This window comes from Lepidothrix coronata, unplaced genomic scaffold, assembly GCF_001604755.1.
Source record: "Lepidothrix coronata isolate B3197 unplaced genomic scaffold, Lepidothrix_coronata-1.0 Scaffold146, whole genome shotgun sequence".
NCBI lineage: Eukaryota > Metazoa > Chordata > Aves > Passeriformes > Pipridae > Lepidothrix > Lepidothrix coronata.
In genome coordinates, this window is record NW_016690326.1 from 1,894,979 (window position 1) to 1,917,569 (window position 22,591).

Genomic DNA, 22,591 nt, shown 5'->3' on the forward strand with positions numbered 1-22,591 from the left:
GCCGCTGACGTCACCACGGCGGGCAAACAACTTTGGGCGGGAAAGCGCGTGCTTCAAATTTGAATCGGGGGGCGGGGCCGGGGCGGGACACGCCTCTCTTGGAAAAGCCACGCCCCCCGGTGGTTAATTAATTACCACGCCGTGGCCGTGCACCCCCCGGGAAGTGTTCCCGTGTCTGCCCCCATGCGCGTCCGGAGACGCCCGGGGCGCGGGTCACCCCTGCCCGCCCGTGGGAGCTGGGTGGGGAGCGCTCACACCCCTGCCATCCCCAGACCGCTCGGGACACCCCCAGCGCCTCATCGCCCCACCGCGCCCACAGGTGTTCCCACACCGGCTGTGACCACTAGCCCGCCCCGCTCCCCCCTTCGCCCCGGGAACCCAGTGCAACGCGGCCCAGCCAGGCGGGCTTATCTCTTTATTAAAATCCGTCGGGTGCAGGCGGTGGGGAAGGGAGGGCAGGGGAGCACCGGGCCTCCGAGCACGGCACTGCACGGGCGGGTGTGGCACGGGCGGCCCTGGGGCACCCGCCGTCATGTGAGGGCTGTTTGCACCTTCTCAGGCCAGGCCGTGGGGTTGGGGGGGAGACTCTGCCCCGGGCCCAACAACAGTCAAAGTTCACCTGAAAAAAAACCACCACGAAGCACATTTCCAGCCGGGGGGCAGGTGCACGCGGTTCACTGAAAGCAGGGCACGGCCACGGTGCATCGGGAGGGGCGGTCCTGCGCCCACTGTGATCCTGGCCTGCCAGCACCAGGTGTGGGCTGCTGCCGTCTGTGGGGTCCTGCCCCTGTGTGAGGGGGAGTCCTACTGCCATGTAGGGGGGTCCTGCCATCATGCCCACCCAGCTCTGACAGCAGTCATAGGGCTGAAGAGCTGCCCAGCAGCCTCGGAACAGCCCTTTGCCCCCGGTGCATGGCCTCCTGCAGATGCAGCTCTGGCAGAGGGGCTCTCATTGGCTCCGGGCACACTGGGATGCGGGTGAGAGGTGTGTGGTGTAGCAGTGGGTGCAGACACGCACGGGTTTGGTGTGGCTGTAGTGTGGCAGTGCTGCGGCGTGCGGTGAGCAGCGGGCACAGAAGATCTGCAGGAGAGGGCCAGAGGGGGGCTGAGCAGAGCCAGGTCCCTCAGGGGCCCCACACACCCCAGCTCAGCCCCATCCTACCTTCCCACAGCTGCGGCAGTGGTGCCTGCGGCGCAGCAGGGTGAAGGACGAGCGGCAGGCAGAGCACTGGCTGCATGTGCTGTCGGGCACCCACTCGGGCAGGCGGTGAGTGCCTGCTGGGCAAAACATATTAGTAAAACCCGCCTGTGCCAGCCCCCCTCAAAGCCAGCCCCCCTCCGGCAGAATGGGGGCAGGATCAGTCCCAGCCTCACACCTGCCCCAGAGCCATGGCACCTGGGCAGCCCCTTACCTGCCCTCCAGAGCCCGGCAGCCTCCGTGGGGCTGGAGCACAGTGGGCAGTCAGCCACACGAGGAGCATCTGCCACACAGGAGTCATCATCCTTCTTTCCTGCAGGGACAAGCGCTATGGTGGAACAGCCAAACCAGGGACAGGCAGTATGGCCACGTCCTCCCCATGCCTGGGGCTGTGGCCTTGTCTCACCAGGGATGGGCACTGGGCGGGGCAGAGGAGCAATCTCTCACTCTCTGGGGATTACTCACGGCTGGCACTGGGCTCCTCCAAGGGCTCCGCCTGCGAGGCCACAATCTTGAAGACCGTTTTCAAGATGCTGCGCATGTCACTGGCGAAGTTGGTCTGGAGCTGATCGGCAACCCCTGCACCAGAAAGGTGGGGGGTCAGGGTGCTGGGGAGCTCAGGGTGCTGGGGGGTCTCGGGGGTCACTCACCAGAGATGCAGACAAAGAGGGTGTGCAGCATGTCCTTGGTGCTGCTGTACCGGCAGCGCAGCTCTGAGCAGCGGGCACCCGGGGTGGCACCTATCCCTGGGCTGCTCCCGGGGATCTGGGGGCTGCACGGAGGGGAGGTGACAGTTACCCTAGGGGTGGTGTGAGATGTCCTGTCCCAGTGGACAGGGATCTGCCATCTCGGCCCCGCTTCCTGCCCACCACACACCCCCACTGCCAGTCGGTGCCTGGGTTGTCAGCAGCACCAGAGGGTCCCAGTAGCGTCATGCAGGTGAGGGCTGGTGGTGTGGCACAAGGGATCTCCAGGAGACCAAAGGGAGCAGGGGGGTCCTCTCTGGGCACAGCTGCTCCCCACACTGGGGTGATATCCGGACCACAGGGATCCTCTGGTTCAGCTGTGCACAGGCTCCTCTCCAGCAGGAAGAGCTCCTCCACTGACAGCACCCGCAGCAGCTCCCTGAGGCAAGGGAATGGCATCAACCCCATGTCACGGCCCCCCTGCTGCCCCATGGCCCCACCCATTGCCCCCCACTGCATACCTAATCTTCTTCAGGAGGTTGTAGAAGGGGCTGAAGACCCGGGACATCTCCTCCGGGCTCCGCTCCAGGCTGAGGGGACCCTCGGGGTAGATGAGGAGGCCGCTGTGAGGGGACAGAGCTCAACTTACATGAGGGATTGCCCAGGACCCCAGTTCCCCATGGGGAGAAGGGGCTGGTACAGGGCAGGGAACATCCCCCCTTCTCCAGGGGCTGCACCCACCTGATAATGGCCAAGCGAGGGATGGTGAACATCAGCAGCGGTTCGTAGCCATCGATCATCTCCTGGGTCAGGTAGCCCAGGCGCAGGGCTCTGGGGACACACACACCCCCTTACAGTGGGGTGAGCCTCAGGACACTGCCCATCCTTGGGGCTGGGGTCCCTGCTACCCTGACCTGATGTGCAGTGCCCTTCACTCACCTCTCCACCGTCTCACAGAACAGCACAATGATCTCCTGCTGCCTGTAGATCTCCTCGGGAGACTTCACTGCCACCAGCGAGGACACATAGCTGGAGAGATGCAGGGAGTGTGAGGCCCCTCCAGTCCTGGCACAGGCCCCCAGCACCCTAGCCCTGGCCCCCACCTCAGCTCGAACTCTGCAAAGAGCCGGTCGAACTGGATAAGCACAGCCCGGACGGGCTCCGGGTAGGAATTGGGCTGGCTCAGGCTCTGCTCCCGCAGCACTGTCCGCACCAGCTCCAGGCTGCACAGCAGGTTCCTGGCCTGGGGCCGAAGCTGTGCCCTGTCCGCCTCCTCCACCTCCGGGAAGGTCCCAGCCAGTAGACACTGCTAGGACAGGGACCATCAGGAGCCAGCACCTGGGGCAGTGCAGCCCCTAACCCCAGGGTCAGCTGGTAGTGGGGGGCCTATTGCCCCCCAGCCTCGGAGAACCAGACCTCCCAGATAGCATCCCTGGGCTCACCTCAGCAGCAAACAGCATGTGGTTCCCCAAGTTGTCCACCAAGAGCTCCTCGGGGAACTTGACCAGGTAGTCCCGGCTGTGCCGCTGCGTGGGGATGCACTCCTCCATGATCCGCTCCAGGATGGCCAGCAGGTGAGCCTGGGGAGGGCACGGATGTCACCCATGGTGTCCCAGGGGACCAAGTCACACCAGGGTCCTGGCTGTCCCTGTACCTGACTGAGGTGGAGCTGGTTGAGGAGCACCAGGTACTGCTGCGGGTCCAGTTCGGCATCCAGCCCGTTGATCTCGGCCACCACCCCTGTCACCCTCTCGTCGGCAAAGAAGAACTGGGAGAGCAGGCGAGGGTCGGAGCGCTGCAAGAAGAGCACAGAGGGGTGATGGCAGATGGCAGGAGCACCCCATGTGCTGGGCCAGAAGGATCCCAAATCCCACAAGCGAAGCAGGGATGTTTGGGGCCCATGGATCCACAAACACCCACTAGGGCAGGTACGTGGGACCCTCCCACAGCAGCTCTGACTCCTCCCGGGGAGAGCCGCCCTCCCCACCCACCCGTGCCTCAGTTTCCCCGGGGGGCAGAGCAGGACGAACAAGTTCAGCCGCATCCTAGCAGCGCGGGCACGGATCCGTGCATGGCTGTAAACACCGGGAAAGGTCCGCGGGAGTCCCCCAGCTTCCTCCTCCCGCTCCACCCCGGGGGACCCTCGCCGCCCTCCCCTGCGCCCGGGACCGGCGGAGCCCCCGGACGGGGGCTCCGCCGGTCCCGGGCGCAGGGGAGGGTGGTCGGTCCCGGTGCCACCCTCCCCGGTCTCACCTTGGGTCGGCGGAGCCACCGGCGGAAGGCAGCGGGCAGCATGGCGCGTCCCGTGGCTCTGCCGCCGCCCGGCTCCCCGCGCCCGCCGCTCGCCGACGGGGCGGGTCGGTACCGGGCACCGCCCGTGGGGGCGGATCGGAGCGGTGTCCGCCCAGTGCCGGCACCGGGACGAGCCCGTCCGCGCCTCGACGGACCGGTTCTCTGTGATGGGAAGGGTGAGGGTGCGTCTCCCGTGGGGCGGGATGGGTTTCACCGCCGGCTCCACTTCCTGGTCACGGTTCCTGGCTCCAGTCCCCGGCTGCATCCTCGGTTATCCCGTCCCGGTTCCCCTTTTCCCGCAGCCCAACCTTCAGGAGACAGATACCCCAGATATCCCCTGAATGATGGGGGGCACCAGGGGAGGCACCCGCAGCCACCTTTACTGTGCAGGACATGGAGTGTGGAGCAGGGGGATGCAGTGGGAAGTGAATAAAGCAGCCCCTCGGCGGGAGAAGAAGGTGCCGAGTGGCCAAGGAAGGGTTCCAGGGGGTGCTCGGGGTGCTGGGAACAGCAATCCCACCCCAGCTGTGCCAGAGGAGGTGTCTGCTCCAGACCTGGCACTGCTGGCCACAGGATGTGGGCGCCGATAATTCAGGTGGCTGAAAGCCTAATGGGGTGGATTCATGGGTAAAAAATTCGCGGAGGACGGTTGGATAAACACGGCAGCACCTCCTCGGCTTGAGGAAGTCCCTGAGTCACGGCAGCCCCGCGGTGCCCAGGCTGTGCTGGGCAGGTGCCTGTGTAGGACTAGCCCCAGTGCTGAGGGGCCAGCGTTCCTCACAGGCTCCAGGTCTAATTTCAGCCAGGCAGTGTATCCTGGCTCCTGTGACTGTGGCTGTGTCCTGTGTCCCTGTGTGCTCAGCGAGCCTGGAGCCCTGCCTGTCCCTTAGCTGCCAGCAGATTTGGGCAGCACAATATAAGAAGGACATAAAGCTGAGAGTGTGTCCAAAGGAGGCTGCAGGGATGGTGAAGGGTCTAGAAGGGAAGCCGTATGAGGAGCAACTGAGGTCTGTTCAGCCTGGAGAAGAGGAGACTTAGGTCAGACCTCATAGGGGTTTGCAGCTTCCTCACAAGGGGCAGTGGAGGGGCAGCTCCAATCTCTGCTCTTTGTGACCAGTGAGAGGACCCGAGGGAACAGCTGGAGCTATGTCAGGGGAGGTTTAAGTTGGATATTAAGAAAAGGTTCTTCAACCCAAGGATGGCTGGGCACTGGAATAGGCTCCCCAGCAAAATGGTAACAGCAGCAAACCTGCCAGAGTTCAAGGAGCTCTCAGACACAATGCTCTCAGACACATGGTAGGATTTTTGGGGGGGTTCTGTGCAGGGTCAGGAATCATAGAATCATAGAATGGTTGAGTTGGAAGAGATCTTAAAGATCATCTTGTTCCATCCCCCTGTTTAGGGCAGGGACACCCTTCACTGTACCAGGTTGCTCCAAGCCCTGTACAACCTGGCCTTGGACACTTCCAGGGATGGAGCAGCCACAGCTTCTCTGGGCAACCTGTGCCAGTGTCTCACCACCCTCACAGGGAACAATTTTTTCCCAATATCTGATCTAAACCCCCTCGCTTTCCATGTGGACCCAAGGAGTTGCACTCCGATGATCCAGCCCGGGATGCGATCCCGCTCCACACTCACCGGCGCCCTTTAGGACCCGGGGGACCCGCTGCCGCCGCTCCCCCCGGCCGCCAGGGGGCGCAGCGCTGCCCTCTCGCAAGATGGCGGCGGCGGCTTCACCTCACCGAGCGCTTCCCCCCTCCCTCCTTCCCGCGGGCAGGGGCCGGACGGGCCGCGCCGCCATATTGGCTGTTGTCCTGGCTGCGGCGGGCTCGCCATGACTCGCCGGCGGAACAAGGCGGCAACGGCGGCAACGGCGGCGGCGGCGGCAGGTGGCTCCGGGCCTCGCCGCGACAGGGTGGCGGGTCCCGACGTCGGGCCTCCTCCGCCACCACCGCCACCGGAACCGCCCGCCCCGCCTGGGGTGACGGCGGCGGCGGGCAGCGGCGGGGAGCCGGGCAGAGGCAGCGCGCAGGTACCAGGGGAGTGCCGCGGCCGGGACGGCGCTGGCGCTGAGGGGGTTCCATTCGGGGCGGGGATGGGGCAGGGCCCGGGGCGGAGGGGGGGCAGGGGCAGGGCCCCATCTCCGCCCCGACCCCCGCCCCGGAGCATCCCTGCGGATGGGGCTCGGAGCGCTCCCACAGCGCCCCGCGGGAGGGCCCGGTTCCGCCACTGGGCGATGGCAGGTGGCTGCAGCATCTCCATCCAGCGCGCCTGTCGCTGCCTGAGATCGCTGAACACACCTGGCCGCCGCCGCCACCTGTCCCGGGCGGTGGGCAGGGACCCGGGGATGGGGGCCGGGGATGGATGCACTGGATGGGTTGGGGACAGCCGTGGTGTCGCCCGTCGCGGTGGCCGTGTCAGCTGGGACACGGGGTGGGCTGGCAGCCCCCTTTCTCGCTGTGGGTGGGCAGGGGGGCTGTGCCCCCGCTCTGCTCTCCTTGGCCTCTGACCTTTGCTTCACCTTGAGCCTGCAGACGCCATCTGTTTGGCAGCAGCGGTTCAATGCGCGGCTCATTGTGGCGGGGCCCCGCCGCGCCGGCAGACAATGGGGGCCCCCTCGTCCGCGCCACGCCGGGCTCGTCACGGCTGTCAGGGCTCCAGCGAGCCCGCAGGATGCAGCCCAGCTCCTGCAGGGAAGTCCCAGCCTGGCCGTGCCCGTGCGGGGAGAGAGCAAAGTGGCACGGGGGGGCTGCACCCCACCCTGGCGCATTGGCACCGCTGGCTGTGCAGAACAAAGAGGCGGGAGGGAGGGCTTGAGGCTCTCGGGTGACACCGTGGGGGGGGGTCTGTGCTGGGCGAGGATTGAGAGTTGAGGCTGCCAGAGCCACCCTTTGTATCCCCGTGTTGGATTTCTGTGGGTCTTGCTCTGCTGTGCAAGTTCTTTTGGTCCTGCTGTACCAGAGGTGGTGGTGGGAGCTGCTGCTGGCTTATCAGCCTTGCTTGGTGGCAGGGCTGGCTCTTTGGCACACTGTGATCTTCCCAGAGGTCCAGAATGCTCCCATCTGGCACGTGGCAGGCTGGCAGCAGCTGGGCAGCCTGAGGCTGCTCTGCTCCAGTGGGAGAAGGTGCAATGCCACATGTAGCCTACAAGAATTTCCCTGGTTTGGTGTCAGCGTCCCAAGGTCTCGTTCGCTGCCTCATCTGTCCCACATCTGCACCGCACAACACGTGGGTGACTCACAGTCTGTGCGTCCTTCCTCAGGTGCTGCCCACCACCAACCAGTCTGTGCAGACGTGCTGCCTGCTCTGCCACCGGGAGCGCAAGGACTGGGGAGGGCCATCCCACAATGGACTGGTTTCCCCGGGCGAGAGGCTGCCACCGGACTTCGTGCCAACGCTCGTGCAGAACCTCCTGGGAGAAATGCCACTGTGGATCTGCCAGAGCTGCCGGAAGAGTGTGGAGGAGGAAGAGCGACGGGCGGTGCAGGAGCAGGCCCTGGCGGTACGCAGTCACGGAGCTGGGGTTGGAGTGCCAGGGCTGCAGCTGTGGGAGTGTGGCACTGCCCTTGCTGTGGCACTAGCAGGGCGTGCGGATCCCCTTTTTGCTCTGAGCTGAGTGCCCCAGACATCCCAGCCTCCACTGCCCTGCCCAGGGTTGCCACTGGCTCAGCAGGCAGAGGCTGTAGTGGGGCAGCGCGTGGTGCCGCAGAGGCTCGTCCAGCAGGCAGGCTTGGCTTGGAGCTGCCAGGCTGGAGAGGCTGACAGTGCCGCTGCTTTCCTGCCAGCCCCACTCCACTGCATGTCATGCTGCGTCCCCTGGCCCCAGGGCTGCTCCCTGTGTGGTGTAGGTCTGCCCAGAGACTGCTGGGGCAAGTGCCTGCCTGTGTGTGGAGCTCGGGTAGAGGAGCTCCCTCCTGCCTGGCTTCATTTAATCCTTGCCTGGTGTGAGTGAGACCAGAGCAGGCATGTGGCCCTTGGAATGTCCTGGGAGCCAGGCTGTGTTGGTGTTTGATGGACAGGCTGTTTGTCACTCCCAAGACAATGACAGAAGTGCTTCCCATGAGCTGAGCCCCTTCTGCAGTGGAGGGTCTTGGTGCTGACACTCTGGGGCCCAGAGCCTCCTCACACAGCTGGTTCACTCTGTGTTTTCCTTGGCAGGTCTCGTTATCCCACACATCCTGCAAGTCACAGTCTTGTGGGGGTGGGTCACACTCCTCTTCTTCCTCCTCCTCCTCTTCTTCCTCCTCGTGCCATGGGAACTCAGGGGACTGGGACCCCAGCTCGTTCTTGTCTGCTCACAAGCTCTCGGGCCTCTGGAACTCGCAGCACACCAATGGGGCCACCCAGGGCAGTCCCCTCGGGGCCCCACCAGCTACACTAGGTGAGTTGAAGCCCACCGTGGGGTTGAGCAGAGCTTACTGCCCAGTTCTTGGCTTAGGTAGTTTCCTTGTAGGAAAGGGTGGACAGGCTGGGCCTCTGACTCCCAGTGCCAGCAGCGTGCCTGGGCTCCTTTGCAATGGCAGAAGGATTTGGGCCCAGCTCCTCTTTCCTTCCAGGCGACAAGCACCCCGGCCTCGCTCTGTCTGCAGAGTGTGCCAGCCAGGTGCCGGCTGTGGCGCCGGGGCTCAAGGCCTGTCCCTACAGCCACACGGCCTCCACCACCTCCAGCAGTGCCGCCCCGGGCTCGCCTCTGCCTACCTCACTTGACTTCTGCAAGACGCTGCCGAAGCAGTTCAAAAGCTTGTGTCGGAGGGCCACCCCACCAGGTGCGTGTCCAGGGCAGCCACAGCCTCCTAGCCCGCTGCTCCAGAGCGTTTCCCCTTGCCCTGCTCCTTGTGGGGCAGGGCTGAATCGTACAGGGGAGGCACAGTGACCTTGAGGCCTCGTGCGAGCAGGGATGGCTTCTGTCCTGAGCACTGCGCTGCCTGTGGGGGAGGCAGGGTTTGTCCCATGGAGAAGCGGCCTGTGGAAAGGCGATGGGTGGCTCTGAGCAGGGCCTTGGCCCACACAGCACAGCCAGTGTCTGACTGTCTCTGTTCCTGCCCCTCTGTAGGTGAGGCCTTCCACTCCTCAGAGCATCATCAGCACTCCGACCTCACTGCTCCTCCCAACAGTCCCACCGGCCTCCCCTCCCAGCCACCGGTGCTGATCCCCTCCAAGCAGACACCTCCGCACCCGGGGCCCTTCGGCTCCCCACCGCACGTCCCGCTGGGCTCCTCCTCGCAGGCCACGCTCTTCCCTGCTCCCAGCGCCCAGGCTGCAGCCCCAAAGCCGGTGTCTGAGTCCCCTCCAGCCGGCGCGGCCTCTCACAGCCCAGGGCCGTGCAAGAGCCCCCACCTGCCCCCTGCCAACGTGCCACTGCTGAAGATGCCGCCCCCGCTGTCGGGCTGCACCCACCCCTGCAACGGGCACTGCAGCACTTCACTCATCCCTCCTCCTGCCTCCCACCAGCTGCCCAGCACCAACAGGTGAGTAGAGGAGCCCTGCCCGATCCCAGCTTCTGCTCACTGGGCTGTGCGCCCTTTTCTCCCCTCTGTTGCCCATGGATGCACTTTTCCCTGCGGAGGGACCGGCTGCCCTGGCGTGATCGTGCAGGGAGCCACTGTCTTTGTGGGCCAGTCGCGCTGCCGCAGACCCCTGGTTTCTGAGGGTCAAGCTCTTTCTCTCCCCACGTGTGTTCTGTCTGCTGTTGTCCTTTGGTTCCATGGTGCAGAAGAGGCTGTGCTTGCTCCTCCTCCAGCTAAAAGACCCAAAGGAACCGCCTGGTCAACCTGCTGTTGGCCAACAGGACCTTTGTCAGTGAGACCCGTCGGGCAGCCGTGGCACTGAGCAAAGGTCCTCGAGAAGATGAAGCCTGTGGACTTGTTCTGCTCACCTGCTCCCTTGGCCCTCTCTGGGCTGCCCGTGCCCCTGAAGAGAGCATGCTGGTTCTTCTCCGCTGATTAGCTCTCCCTGTGGAGAGCCAGCCATGTCCTGAGCTGGAGCTCGAGGAATGGCACTGTGGGACGTGCCCTGGCCTCCCTGTCTCTGAGCTGGGCAGCCTGTGCCTGTGGGAGCTGGGCCTGCCTGCATGTGGGGATGTCTGGCAGCTGCACGCAATCCCAGTGTTCCTCACCTGTGCTACCTGCCCCCAGTGAGTACCAGTCCCTGCCCTGCTTCCATCCCGGGGCCTAGCAGGATGCTGCTCGCTGGGGCTCTGCTGTGCCAGCCTCCTGCCTGCCAGAGACCAGGGAGCTACAGATGTCTGCTGACACAGGCTCCTCTGGCATTTCCCCTGGAGGAGAAGGATGCAGGGAAGGGGGTTTGTCTGCCCTACAAATCCTTGTGCCTGGGCACAGGCTGCCCTGGGTGGGGTGTTCCTACACGTGTAGCGTGGGGCAATTTTTGAGACCCCCCCCTTGGCTCCTGCTCATCTCTCACCCTTCTCCCCTTCTTCTCAGGGACCCCTCTTGCAAAGGGCACAAATTCCCAAACGGTACCAGCTGCCACCTGCCACAGCCCTGCGACGCAGATGAGGGGCTTGGGGAGGATGAGGACAGCAGCTCGGAGCGCAGTTCCTGCACCTCCTCCTCCACCAACCAGAAAGATGGGAAGTTCTGCGACTGCTGCTACTGTGAGTTCTTCGGCCACAACGCGGTGAGTGAGGGGCTGGTCTGCAGCCACCCCTGGTCCTCGCGCTGCACCCCGTGGTGAGATGTCACACAGTCCGTGTGCCCAGAGTACGGAGCTGGGCAGGTCTGGCCATGGCTGTTTTCCTGCGGGCGTGTGCATCCCCTACTTTGTTTCCATGCTGCCTCATCAGCCTGCTGGTCGCTTGCTCCCGACTCGCAGCTGCCTGCCCAGCCCCGGGGCTCGGAGCGGCCGGCCAAGCCCTGTGGCTTCACGCTGGAAGAGCTCACTGGGGCTGTGCTGACTTGTCTCACTGAGACTGTGGAGAAGGGAGTGGCTGGGGAGGTTGTGGGGGGCAGGTGGGGGAGCTGGGGCTGGCTGCACCTCCTGTGCCTGCCCCGGCTGACAGCACTCCTCTCCTGCAGCCCCCGGCCGCTCCCACGAGCCGCAACTACGCCGAGATCCGGGAGAAGCTGCGCTCGCGCCTCACTAAGAGGAAAGAGGAGCTGCCACAGAAACTGGGGCACAACAGCAGCTCGGGGGAGCCCGCTGTGGACCACCGCAATGTGGATGAGCTGCTGGACTACATCAACAGCACGGAGCCCAAGCCCTTGAACAGTGCCAAGGCGGCCAAGCGGGCACGGCACAAGCAGAAGAAGAAGGTGAGGCTGGGTGGGTGCTGGGCTGCACCCCTTGCTGGGCTTTACCTTCTTTCCCTCTCATCCATTTGGTTTCTTGAACTCCATGTTCCTCTCCCCTAAGGTGACAGTGGTGCCTGGCCCTGTGCAGGGCTTCCCCTGTCTCTGTTCCTGCAGAGGGTGCCCCAGCCCTCCTGGGCGCTTTGGACTGCAGTGTCCTACCTGCTCCGTGCCACATCTCTGACACCATGTATCTGTGATGGGGAGAGGCAGATGGTGGCTTTTGCTGGTGCCTCATGCCCAGAGCTGTGTCTGGTGTGCAGTGTCCAGGTGTTGCTGTGCCCATGGGGGACACATGATAGTTTGGGGGCTGTGTAAGTTGTGAGGTGGCTGTGCTGAGCAGCAGCCCTTGGGATTGCTGTCAGAGCTGAAACAAAGTTCCGTGGCCTGTGCCTGTGGTTCTGTGGCCCAGCCCAGCCAATCCTCATGGCACTTGTGTTACAGGAGAAGGAGAAAGCCCAGCTGGAGGCAGAGGCCCAGAAGCGGGCAGAGCGTGCCCCTGCAGCCAGCCAGGCCAGGGAGCAGGCTGAGGAGAAGCTGCTGGAGTGGCCAGAGCTGGAGCTGGAGCGGGTGAACAGCTTCCTCAGCAGCCGGCTGCAGGAAATCAAGAACACCATCAAGGACTCCATCCGGGCCAGTTTCAGTGTCTATGACCTCAACCTGGATGTCAATGACTTCCCCAAGAAGGCAGCTGTCCTGGAGCAGAAAAACCTGCTCTCCAACCTCAACGGCTCCTCTGACCTGCAGGACATAGACCTGGCGCTGGCTCCGCTCAGCCTGGGCCCCGCCAAGAGCCATGGGCTCCTGCGGGGCGAGCTGGGCCCCCGATGGGGTGAGGGGCCTGGGGAGCCCCCGCCGGCACCACCGGCCGAGAACGGTGTGGTGAAGCGGCTCAGCGCCGTGCCCAGCCTGTCCCGCATGATCTGGGTGCAGTCCAAGGCTGTGGACTCTGCCACGGACGGCAGTGGGCTGAGCCCGGAGCCCAGGGAGGGACCACAGCCCAAGGGGCCGGAGCCACCAGAGACGGTGCCCGCAGGGAGCCGTCAGCGCAAGAACAAGCGGCAGAATGGGCAGACAAAGAAAGGGGAGGGCAGCAGCGGCCAGGCCCGGCTGGAGAGCCCTGGGGTGAAGGGGCAGGTGCTGGGAACCAAGCCCCCTTCCAAGGGCAGCGCCCCGGAGCCACAGCGGGCGGGTGGCTGTGCTGAGCCTGGGGAGGGCAGCAAGGGGCAGCCCTGGGGCTGTGGCAGTGCCAGGGCCGAGAAAGAGAGACCCAGCGAGTGGAAGGGCCGGAGGGGAGAGGGCAAAGCGGAGCTGCCGGAGCCGGCACAGCCTCAACCGCCTACCCTGGCTGCCCCTCCCACCCTGGGGGGCTCCCCTCAGCCCAAGGGCAAGAGCAGGAAGAGCCGGAACAAGGTGGAGAAATCCAGTACCTCGATCGGTAAGTGCAGGGAGAGCTGCCCTGCGCCACCGTCCTTACGGGGGCCCTTTGCCCAGCTGGCAGCACTGACCCTCTGCTCTGCTTCCCCAGATGATGTATTCCTGCCCAAGGACCTGGATGGGGCAGAGATGGACGAGACTGACAGAGAAGTGGAGTATTTCAAGAGGTGAGGGGGGAGCCCTGGGGGGGATGAGCTCTACTGGCAGGGCTGGGGGCACTGGAGTGGCTGGTGGGTGACCAAGGCTGGGGGTCCTGAGGGGTTGCGGTCACACAGGGGCTGGTGGCACAGAGGGTCTGGCAGGTGACCGGGGTTGTCCTCTCCCTGCCAGGTTCTGCCTGGACTCGGCCAAGCAGACGCGGCAGAAGGTGGCCGTGAACTGGACCAACTTCACCCTGAAGAAAACCACTTCCAGTGCAGCCCAGTGAGGTGCGGGGGGGCCGACCCTCCCACCCACGGCCACTCGCCTCTCCTCACTGTGCCCCCCGCCTCACCTCGGTGGAGTCCCCTCCTCCGCGGGGGGCCCCGGTGCTCTCCTGTCCCGCGGGGGCCCCCGGGGCTCCCTCCATCCTCCTGCCCCATCCCCGCGGGGTGACCCCGGCCGTCCCGTCCCCCTCTCTGTGGGCACGCGGCTACCCCGTGCTGCGGGGAAGGACCGTGCTGGACCCAATAAAGAACTTTTTAATTTTTTATTTTATTTAAATACCGCTGTCTGCTGCTTTCTGCCGCACCGGGGGCGGGAGGGATGTAGAGCGCGTGCTGCACAAGTTTGGCCGCCGCGGGGCCCCGTCGGGCCGGGTCGCGTCTCCCGCGCTGTGGCGCGTTCCCCCGCGTTGCTAGGCGACAGCGCCGCGGTGTTGACGTCACTTCCGCGATCGGTTCCGGGAAGGCGCCATGGAGGCTGCGGCGGAGCGGAAGGTGGGAGAGGGCCTGGCCCCTGGTACCGCCCGCCTCGCGCTCCCGGGGCCATTCCGGGCCCCCCTCACCGCGCCTCTCCCCACAGAGGCAGCGCGAGGAGCCGGCGGACACGTCCGACCTGTCCGGAGAGGATGATGAGGACTACGTGCCCTACGTGCCCGTCAAGCAGCGCAAGCAGCAGATGGTAATGGGGTAACGGGGCTGCGCGGGGAGGGCTCTGAGCGCCCCTCCCGGCGTGGGGCCGCTCACTCCGCATCGACCCGCGTCCTTCCAGTTGCAGAAGCTGCTGCAGATGCGGCGGAAGGTGGTGTCGGAGGAGGAGCAACGGGATAGCGGCAGCGAGCAGCGCGGGGACGAGGATGACATCCCGCTGGGGCCACAGTCCAACATCAGCCTGCTGGACCAGCACCAGCACCTCAAAGAGAAGGCGGAAGGTAAGGGAGGAGCTGGCAGGGGTCACTGGGGGAGCTCCAGGGGGCAATGAAAGCCCCTCACTGTTCCCTGACTCCCACCAGCTCGGAAGGAGTCGGCCAAGGAGAAGCAGCTGAAGGAGGAAGAGAAGATCCTGGAGAGCGTGGCTGAGGGCCGAGGTGAGTGGGACCTCTGTGTGTCACACCTGCCTCCAGAGCTGCCAGGGCTGTTCCCTGCCTTGGGAATGTTCATACCCACAGATGCGACTGGAGGTCACAACAGGCCCCCTTTCCTGGCACAGACGTGGCTGTGGGAGGAGCCTGGGCACTTCAGCACTTGGTGTTCTGTACCCGGGGGGCTGTCAGGGTCTGCTGCTGCCCTGCTCTGTCTCCAAACATGATCTGCCAGGCTGTTTGTCCTCTGTGTGAGGTTACTGTTGATCTGGAGAGTTTGCACTGACTCCTCACCTCTGTTCCTGCAGCTCTGATGTCAGTGAAGGAAATGGCCAAGGGCATCACCTACGACGACCCCATCAAAACCAGGTAAGTCTCACAGGACAGGGGTTGTCTCTCCCAAAACATCACTTCCTTGTGACTGTGGAGAACCAGAAGCTGCACAGTCTCAGTGCTGCTCTTCAGCCGCTGGCTTTTCTCCTGCCCCAGTGGCTTCGTGCCTTTGTAAGATCAAAGGCTGTTGAGTCACCTGGGATGTTGTTTTATAAGTAAGCCTTGATAAAGCACATTTCTGTTAAACTTAAAGGTCTGAAGGTGGATTCTCAGGTCTGAGAGGTTAAGGCAGAGGAAGAGGCTGGGGAGCCAGGGCTGCTCAAGACAGTGTTGTCAAGACAGTGGTCAGTCAAAGGTTGGACTTGGGGATCTCAGAGGTCTTTTTCAACCTCAGTGTTTCTAAAGTAGTGTCAGAGATGATTGAGGTGTGTCTGTGGCATGTTCCGTTCCTTATCCATAGCCTGTTCTTAGCTGTCAGCTTGGGCCTCCTCACTGAGACTTTAGAGGAATGTTTAACACACAGAACTTGGATCTGCTCCCACACTCACATCACAGAGCCCCTGTTATTCCTGGGGCGATATTGGAGCCTGACAGGCAGTTCCCCTGGATTCCTCCATGGGGGCTGCTGGCCCTGGAGTCCTGGGTTCATTCTGCACCATGACCTGTCTCTGTTCCCTTCATAGCTGGAGAGCTCCTCGCTACATCCTGGGCATGTCGGAGGCGCGGCACGACCGCGTGCGCAAAAAGTACCACATCCTGGTGGAGGGGGAGGGCATCCCACCCCCCATCAAGAGCTTCAAGGAGATGAAGTTCCCAGCAGGTGAGCTGGGAGAGGAGCCTGGCAGTGATCCTAGCTTTCCTCTGAGGGGTGTTTGTCACTGATGGAAGAGCTGCTGCTGGGACATGGGTGGGAGGAGAAGAGGAGGAAGAGTTCAGGTCATGAGTGTGAGTGTCCCTTGTTCTTTGACAGCTATCCTGAGAGGCCTGAAGAAAAAAGGGATCCAGCAGCCAACACCCATACAGATCCAAGGCATCCCCACGATGTGAGTGCTCTGTCCCCATCCCGGAGTGCGGAGCACTTGCTGCCTACAGCCCACCCAGTGTTGTGGACTGAGGGCTCTTGTTGGTGACAGATGCACCCCATCACCTTGCTCAGCCCTGGAGGTTTGGGCTGTTCTGTGATGCTTAAAGTCCTGTTTCCCTGGCAGCCTCTCGGGAAGGGACATGATTGGCATTGCATTCACTGGCTCTGGGAAGACTTTGGTGTTCACCCTCCCGGTGATCATGTTCTGCTTGGAGCAGGAGAAGAGGCTGCCATTCTCCAAGCGGGAGGGGCCCTACGGACTCATCATCTGTCCCTCGGTGAGTGCCGGGAGGAAGCTGTGATTGTCATGGAGTGGCAGTCCTGCCTGCACAGAGATGTAGGAATGAGTTGGTTTTGTGTCTGCAGCGGGAGCTGGCCCGGCAGACCCACGGCATCCTGGAGTACTACTGCCGCCTGCTGCAGGAGGACGGGCTGCCCCCCCTGCGCTGCGCCCTCTGCATCGGGGGCATGTCCGTCAAGGAGCAGATGGAGACCATCAAGCAGTAAGACTTTCTGGGGGAGTACATGGGGCTGGAGTTCTGTCAGGGGCCTGAGGGGTGGCACCCTAGCTTCAGGACGGCACGAGGGAGAAGGTGACGTGCCAGGAAGATGTTGCCTTCCCTCTGTGTCCTGCATGGGGCAGGAATTCTTGCCTGACTGTGGCCTCCTCTCATCCCTCAGTGGGGTGCACATGATGGTGGCAACCCCTGGGCGCCTGATGGACCTGCTGCAGAAGAAGATGGTGAGCCTGGACATCTGCCGGTACCTGGCCCTGGATGAGGCTGACAGGATGATTGACATGGGCTTCGAGGGGGACATCCGGACCATCTTCTCCTACTTCAAGGTGCTGAACTGCACAACTGCTCAATCCCTTCACCTGCCAGGTTGGGGGAGTGCTAAATCCTTGTTCCCTGTGCAGGGCCAGCGGCAAACCCTCCTCTTCAGTGCCACAATGCCCAAGAAGATCCAGAACTTTGCCAAGAGTGCCCTGGTGAAGCCCATCACTATCAACGTTGGGCGAGCAGGTGCTGCCAGCCTGGACGTTGTGCAAGTGAGGTGTTTGAGTTCTGCCCCCTGCCTGTGTGGGAGACCAGCACCATTCATGAGGGTGCTTGATGCCTCCCTCTGCCAGGGAGCTGGGGTTCATGGCCCTTTTTCCCATCAGCTAAGGGATACCAAGCAGTGGCAGTTCCTCTGCTACCTGACCCATCCCTGTGCTTGTACCTAGGAGGTAGAGTATGTGAAAGAGGAGGCCAAGATGGTGTACCTGCTGGAGTGCCTGCAGAAGACCCCTCCACCTGTGAGTAGTGAACTGGAGGCAGTGGTCACACCGCAGCCCTGGGGCACAGGGCGAGCTGGCAGGGGGAGACCCCATGTGAGGGGTGGGCATGTGAGTGAGCTGTGCTCCACATATAAGCAGGGACCAGCCCTGCTCTGTGCTCTGCTCAGCAGGGCTTTCCAGGGGTCTGTGCTGGTGCCAGCAGTGCTAGCCCACAGAAAGGCGGCTCTTCATGATGTCTGTGCTGCTGCAGGTGCTGATCTTCGCAGAGAAGAAGGCAGATGTTGATGCAATCCACGAGTACCTGCTGCTTAAGGGCGTGGAAGCTGTGGCCATCCACGGAGGGAAAGGTCAGTGAGGGTCCCAGGGAGGCCTGGGCTGTGGTGTGACCCCCCTCCTCCAGGGATGCGTGTGGTCATGGAAGGTCCCAGTGTTGGTGATGGTGTGAGAGAGGGCTGTGGCAGTGTCAGGAATTAACTCCTTGTTGCACATAGCAGGCGTAAACCCAGTGCAGGTCTCTTTGGGACACAGAGGTCCCTCTACTCCTTTATTTGGGGAAAGGCTTCCTGGGGGAGCCCCAGTTGAACTCTGAGGCCGTAGTAGTTGCTGCAGTAGGTAGGGCTGGGAGTGCTGCCCTTGCTGATCTTCTGTGCTGGGCCTTTGCAGATCAGGAAGAACGGACAAAAGCCATTGAAGCCTTCCGGGATGGGAAGAAGGATGTCCTGGTTGCAACTGATGTTGCTTCTAAGGGTCTGGACTTCCCAGCCATCCAGCATGTGATCAACTACGACATGCCAGAGGAGATTGAGAACTATGGTGGGCACTGGGCCCCACAGAGACCATGAGGGGTTGCAGAAGCCAGCAAGGCTCTGCGCTTGTCTCTGCAGGGTCTGGGGACAGGGATGGTCTCACTGCACTCACCTGGTCCTGATCCTGCCTCTGTCCCCACAGTTCACCGGATTGGGCGTACAGGCCGTTCAGGCAACACTGGCATTGCCACCACCTTCATCAACAAGGCCTGCGGTGAGGAACAGCCAGGGGATGGGGGCTGTGGCTATAGGAGACACCTTGGCAGTGGCAAGGGGGGTGTTCTGAGCAAGCAGGGTGGCTGGAGGAGGGAGAGATGGCGGCACTAGGCAGTGCTCCCACCTCTGCTCGGGCTGTGCCTGACTATGTCTCTGCCTTCAGATGAGTCAGTGCTGATGGACCTGAAGGCCCTGCTCCTGGAGGCAAAGCAGAAGGTGCCCCCTGTGCTCCAGGTGCTGCACTGTGGGGATGAGACCATGCTGGACATCAATGGTGAGAGACTCCAGGCTGGCACAGGGACCCCCGTGGCCTGCAGACAGGACCCCAAGCTCCTGAGGCAGTTCTTGCCTGGCCATGCAGGCAGCCTGATGCCACAGCACTGGGGAGGCACTGGTGTAGCCCCTCTGCTCTGGGGTGGGGAGCTGGTGTCCTGGCATGCCACAGCTCCTCTTAACCTCCTCCCTCCCATTGCAGGTGAGCGAGGCTGTGCCTTCTGTGGTGGCCTGGGCCATCGCATCACTGACTGCCCCAAGCTGGAGGCCATGCAGACCAAGCAAGTCAGCAACATCGGCCGCAAGGACTACCTGGCCCACAGCTCCATGGACTTCTAGCCTGGGGAATGTGCTGTCTCACAATCCCCCCTGCCTCAGACCTGGGCTTCTTTTCAGCCCAGCGGCATCTCTTGCACTCCTGTGGCCCCTTTTCCATGCTTTTGGCCACTGGGACTGTTGCCAGCTCAGCCTGACAAAGCTCCTGCCCCAGGAGGAAATGTGTGGAGCTGTGCTGCAACAGCCCATTACATCATCAGCGGCTTGTTGGGCAAGCAGGTAGCGGTGCTTGAGGGCAAGAGGAACCCCAGGTGGGGCAACTTGTCTGTGGCCAGCTGCCTGCTGCCCCTGCCAGCCCCCTGCAGTGGCAGCACCAGGGTCTTACATTGCTCCTCTTCAGAGCTCCTCAGTTTCTCCATATCTGCCCCCCTTACCTGGGTTTGTCCATCCTCAGTGGGTGGCTGTTCCTGTATCCCCAGACTTGCTGGGATGCAGCCGGGGTGAGGTGGCGCGTGCTGCACTCACATTGGGCGCTCCCAGAGCTGCTTCCTGTGCTCTGCCCCCGCGTTCTGCCCCACTGCCCTGCAAGGGGGAGGGCGGGCACACGGACACCTCCTGTGGCCCAGCCTCTGCCCCCCATCCCACACCCCAAAAAGGGGAAGTCGCTGTGAGAAGGAAGTCTGCCTCATGCCCTTCCTTCGGCTGCAGCAGTCACATTTTCTCTGCTGCGGGTAGCCCAAGTCCCTGGTCCTTGTGCTGGCCAGGGTGTACTGGGGCCATGGAGAGACCAGTGAAGGATGGGATCCTCTATGTGCAGCACTGCAAATTTGGAAAGGTAAAGGGTGAATTTGGGGCTTGTAGAGGGTTTGCCCTGATCTGGTGATGCCAGCCCTGAGGCCAGGTCCTCAGCAGCCTGGGAAGGGGGGACTGGAGTCAGACCCCTCAGAACTGCCCTGGGGAGAACTTCCCCTTCCAGGGGGGGAGCCCTGGGCCCTGCAGGCCCAGGAGTGGGCCTCTTCCTGCGGCCGAGGGGACTCATCCATGCGGGCACACACTTGGGCTCACCCCTGCAAAGGGTCCCTCTTCTCGCTTGGTCACTGCGCGTTGGAACAATAAACGTGTTACTGCAGCACAGTTCCAGTGTGTGTGTGGGAGCCCCAGGGTAGCACGTGGGATGTGGTCCTGTGCCCAGCTCTCCATCTGCCTGGCCCGGGGGCCAGCAGCATCCATGGGACACCCTAATGGCTTGGGCTGCTCCCCTGAACCCTCGGGGTGGGCACTGAGAGCCGTAGCCCTTGGGGCAGGGTACAGGTGACATGGTGGGAGTCCCTGGGGTTGGGCCAACTCCAGGGAACTGTTGCGTGTTGGCAAAGAAGGTCCTGCTGTCACACTGGCCGTGCCATGGCGGGGTCCCATGGGCGTCTCAGTTGATGTATGGGGCTGCAGTCACTCTCTGACCTCCCTGCTAAGTGAGAGCCAAGGTCTGGAAACGCAGCAGGTAGCTGGCCCCATGTACGTGGGGCCAGTGCCTTGCCATGTAGGAGACAGGCGGGCTGGGGGCGGTGGGTATTTTGGGTGTTTGGCTGCATCTGGTTCCTTCAGGGCGGAGGCTCTGCTGCACTTCTGAAGCGCATGGGGACACGCGCCCCCACTGTCCCATGACAGGCTGGGAAGGTGCTGGTGCTGCAGAGGCTCCCCTGGGAGGAAGCTGGCTGCTCAGCAGATGTGAGGCTGCCAGCAGGAGCCCCAGTAGCTCAAAATGGCTTTAATTTGCATCAGGGTCTGTCCTGAGAACAGCTCGAGCTCAGCTGCAGCGGTGGCAGGCCAGCACTTGCAGCAGGGAACAAAGAGCAGGACCTGGTGCTCAGGGAGCCAGGAGTGAGCATGACTCACCCAGCGAGCCATGCCAAGCCTGCCTGGGGCAAGGCCTCCTTCGACCCAGCTTTAGGACTGCCCTGCCTCACAGTTTGGGGGTCCGTACTGTCCCCAGCTCTCCAAGATCTCCCACAGCACCTGGCGGGTGCAGGCTGGGACCCCTCCTGCCCCATACGGCTCCTTCCAAGCGCTGCTGGCCCCACATGGAGTGCAGCACTACCAGGATGCAGCAGGCAGCTCCTTGCTGACCCATTTTTTCCCTGCCTGTGCCCCTCCTGTGCCTTAGAGGTCCTGGAGGAAGATGCGAGCCCAGCTGTTTGCTGCCAGCCCCTCCGGTGTGGCCCGCATGGAGAAGTTCGACGTGCGGGATGACAGCACAGCCCCGGAGAAGATGCCTCTGCAGCGCTGTGCCCGCCGGGTAATCCGCCTCTCAGACTGTGTCTCTGTGGGCCCAGCAGGCACAGAGAACTGCCCCAAAGCCACCTCCGCCTTCTACCTCACCACCACGGAGAAGAGCTATGTGCTGGCAGCTGAGCAGCGGGATGAGTGGATTGCCCAGCTCTGCCAGCTGGCCTTCCAGGTACTGCAGGGTCTGGCCGAGGCAGGAGCCCTTATGTTGCTCCTGCTCAGGTGAACTGGGGGGCTCCAGGGCCAGCAGGGAGCTTGTGCTCCTTGCTGTCCAGACCATGCTCACATTCCTCTGTTTCAGGGTGCAAAAGAGATGGTGCCGAGTAGTGCCAGGACCCAGCTCAGCCCCTCTGTCCCCATGGAGGAGAACTCCCTCTACTCTTCCTGGCAGGACTGTACGTGCAGGGGTGCAGGATAGGGCTGGCGTGGGGTCCGGTTCAGCTCCGCAGTGCTGACCCCTGCCTTGTTCTGCTCCTGCAGTGACTGAATACCTGGTGCTGGTGGTCCAGACAGATGCGTCCACCCGCTGTGGCCTGCACGGGCAGTACCTGCTATCAGCCCTTCCCCACAGCCTGACACTGAAGGACCTGCAGTCCCTCCAGCCCCTGCTTACCTGGCCCTACCCCTTCCTCCGCAAGTTTGGCCAGGATCAGGTGAGTCCCCTGCTCCCTCCTTGGGGCTGCTGGCTCCCCAGGGTGGGTGCCAGCCCCTCATTCTCCCCTCTGGCCCTGCAGGCTGTCTTCTCATTCGAGGCTGGTCGCCGCAGTGACTCTGGCGAGGGCACCTTCACCTTCAGCACCCCGCGGGCCCCTGAGCTCTGTCGGGCTGTGGCTGCTGCCATTGCCTGCCAGCAGCAGGGCAAGGACACCCCGGACCCCAGGATCTTCTGTGTCCCAGACCCCCAGCTGTCTGCACAGGGCCTTGAACCCCAACCCTGGGGCCCTGGGACAGAGGACCCCCAGCCCAGCCCAGCCCTGGCGGGGGCACAACCTGCCTCCAATGCCTCTGCCAGCCTCCTCTGCTTCACCCCACCAGAGCCAGAGGGCTCGTGCCCCATCGTCTATGCCTCCATCGCCCGGGGCCACCAGCCCCTCTTCGTGCCAGGGCAGCCGGGCTCTTGTGAGCCCTGGGCCGCAGGGAAGCCGCTCCCTGAGCACCTCTACGAGAACATCTTCACCGCAGAACCGCTTCCAGTCGGGACACAGGAAGAGGAGGAGGAAGGGCAGTGGGAGCTGGGGTGCCGACAGGCCCCCGAGGGCCACAGCAGCGAGGGGGGACCCCTCTATGACAACCGGGCTGCCCTGGCACAGCCCCCCGGGGCCGCGGGCTGGGGGCGCGGGGGGCAGGAGCCACTGCTGGGGCGCTCCAGGCACAAGCCTCATAGCACCCTCCGGGCTAAGCTGGTGCGGCTGCTGAGCCGGGAGAGCGCCGGGGCGCGGGACTGGGCCTGATGCGGTCGGTGCCGTTCGGTCAATAAAGGCCCTGCCCGGACCCGGCTCCGCCGCTGCTGCGGGGGGGGGGGGGGGGGCAGCTCTCGCCTCTCCGCCAGGGGGCGTCGCCGTGCCCGCCCTGCCGGGCAGAGGCGCGCGCGCTGATTGGCCGAGCCGCCCACCGGCC

General features: G+C 63.4%; 4 protein-coding genes across 4 annotated transcripts; 3 read left to right on the plus strand and 1 right to left on the minus strand.

The window, feature by feature from the left end:
* Positions 1-561: 561 nt before the first annotated feature.
* LOC108503781 (lateral signaling target protein 2 homolog) lies at positions 562-4,204 on the minus strand. The gene is made up of 13 exons (XM_017828087.1): positions 4,138-4,204; positions 3,539-3,679; positions 3,327-3,464; positions 2,988-3,190; positions 2,824-2,913; positions 2,626-2,715; positions 2,406-2,507; positions 2,075-2,323; positions 1,849-1,970; positions 1,664-1,777; positions 1,413-1,511; positions 1,163-1,275; positions 562-1,081 (listed from the first exon to the last, which is right to left on the minus strand). The coding sequence occupies exons 1-13, from the start codon at positions 4,177-4,179 to the stop codon at positions 950-952; spliced, it is 1,635 nt and encodes a 544-aa protein (XP_017683576.1). The 5' UTR covers positions 4,180-4,204; the 3' UTR covers positions 562-949.
* Positions 4,205-5,894: 1,690 nt separating this feature from the next.
* FAM193B (family with sequence similarity 193 member B) lies at positions 5,895-13,622 on the plus strand. Its single transcript, XM_017828185.1, is given in 12 exon segments — positions 5,895-5,927; positions 5,929-6,002; positions 6,004-6,208; positions 7,439-7,678; positions 8,335-8,557; positions 8,733-8,942; positions 9,230-9,644; positions 10,617-10,812; positions 11,211-11,447; positions 11,928-12,921; positions 13,012-13,087; positions 13,251-13,622. Coding segments are annotated over 12 exon segments (3,000 nt in total). The 3' UTR covers positions 13,348-13,622.
* Positions 13,623-13,743: 121 nt separating this feature from the next.
* On the plus strand, positions 13,744-19,834 carry DDX41 (DEAD-box helicase 41). Its single transcript, XM_017828186.1, has 17 exons — positions 13,744-13,837; positions 13,923-14,021; positions 14,112-14,271; positions 14,353-14,427; positions 14,730-14,790; positions 15,438-15,574; positions 15,725-15,797; positions 15,963-16,116; positions 16,205-16,341; positions 16,520-16,682; positions 16,758-16,889; positions 17,067-17,138; positions 17,371-17,467; positions 17,784-17,933; positions 18,069-18,140; positions 18,306-18,416; positions 18,618-19,834. Exons 1-17 carry the CDS (start codon positions 13,814-13,816, stop codon positions 18,752-18,754), a joined length of 1,854 nt encoding a protein of 617 aa, XP_017683675.1. The 5' UTR covers positions 13,744-13,813; the 3' UTR covers positions 18,755-19,834.
* On the plus strand, positions 19,470-22,425 carry DOK3 (docking protein 3). Its single transcript, XM_017828187.1, has 5 exons — positions 19,470-19,526; positions 20,853-21,146; positions 21,276-21,369; positions 21,455-21,627; positions 21,709-22,425. Exons 1-5 carry the CDS (start codon positions 19,470-19,472, stop codon positions 22,423-22,425), a joined length of 1,335 nt encoding a protein of 444 aa, XP_017683676.1.
* Positions 22,426-22,591: the final 166 nt, after the last annotated feature.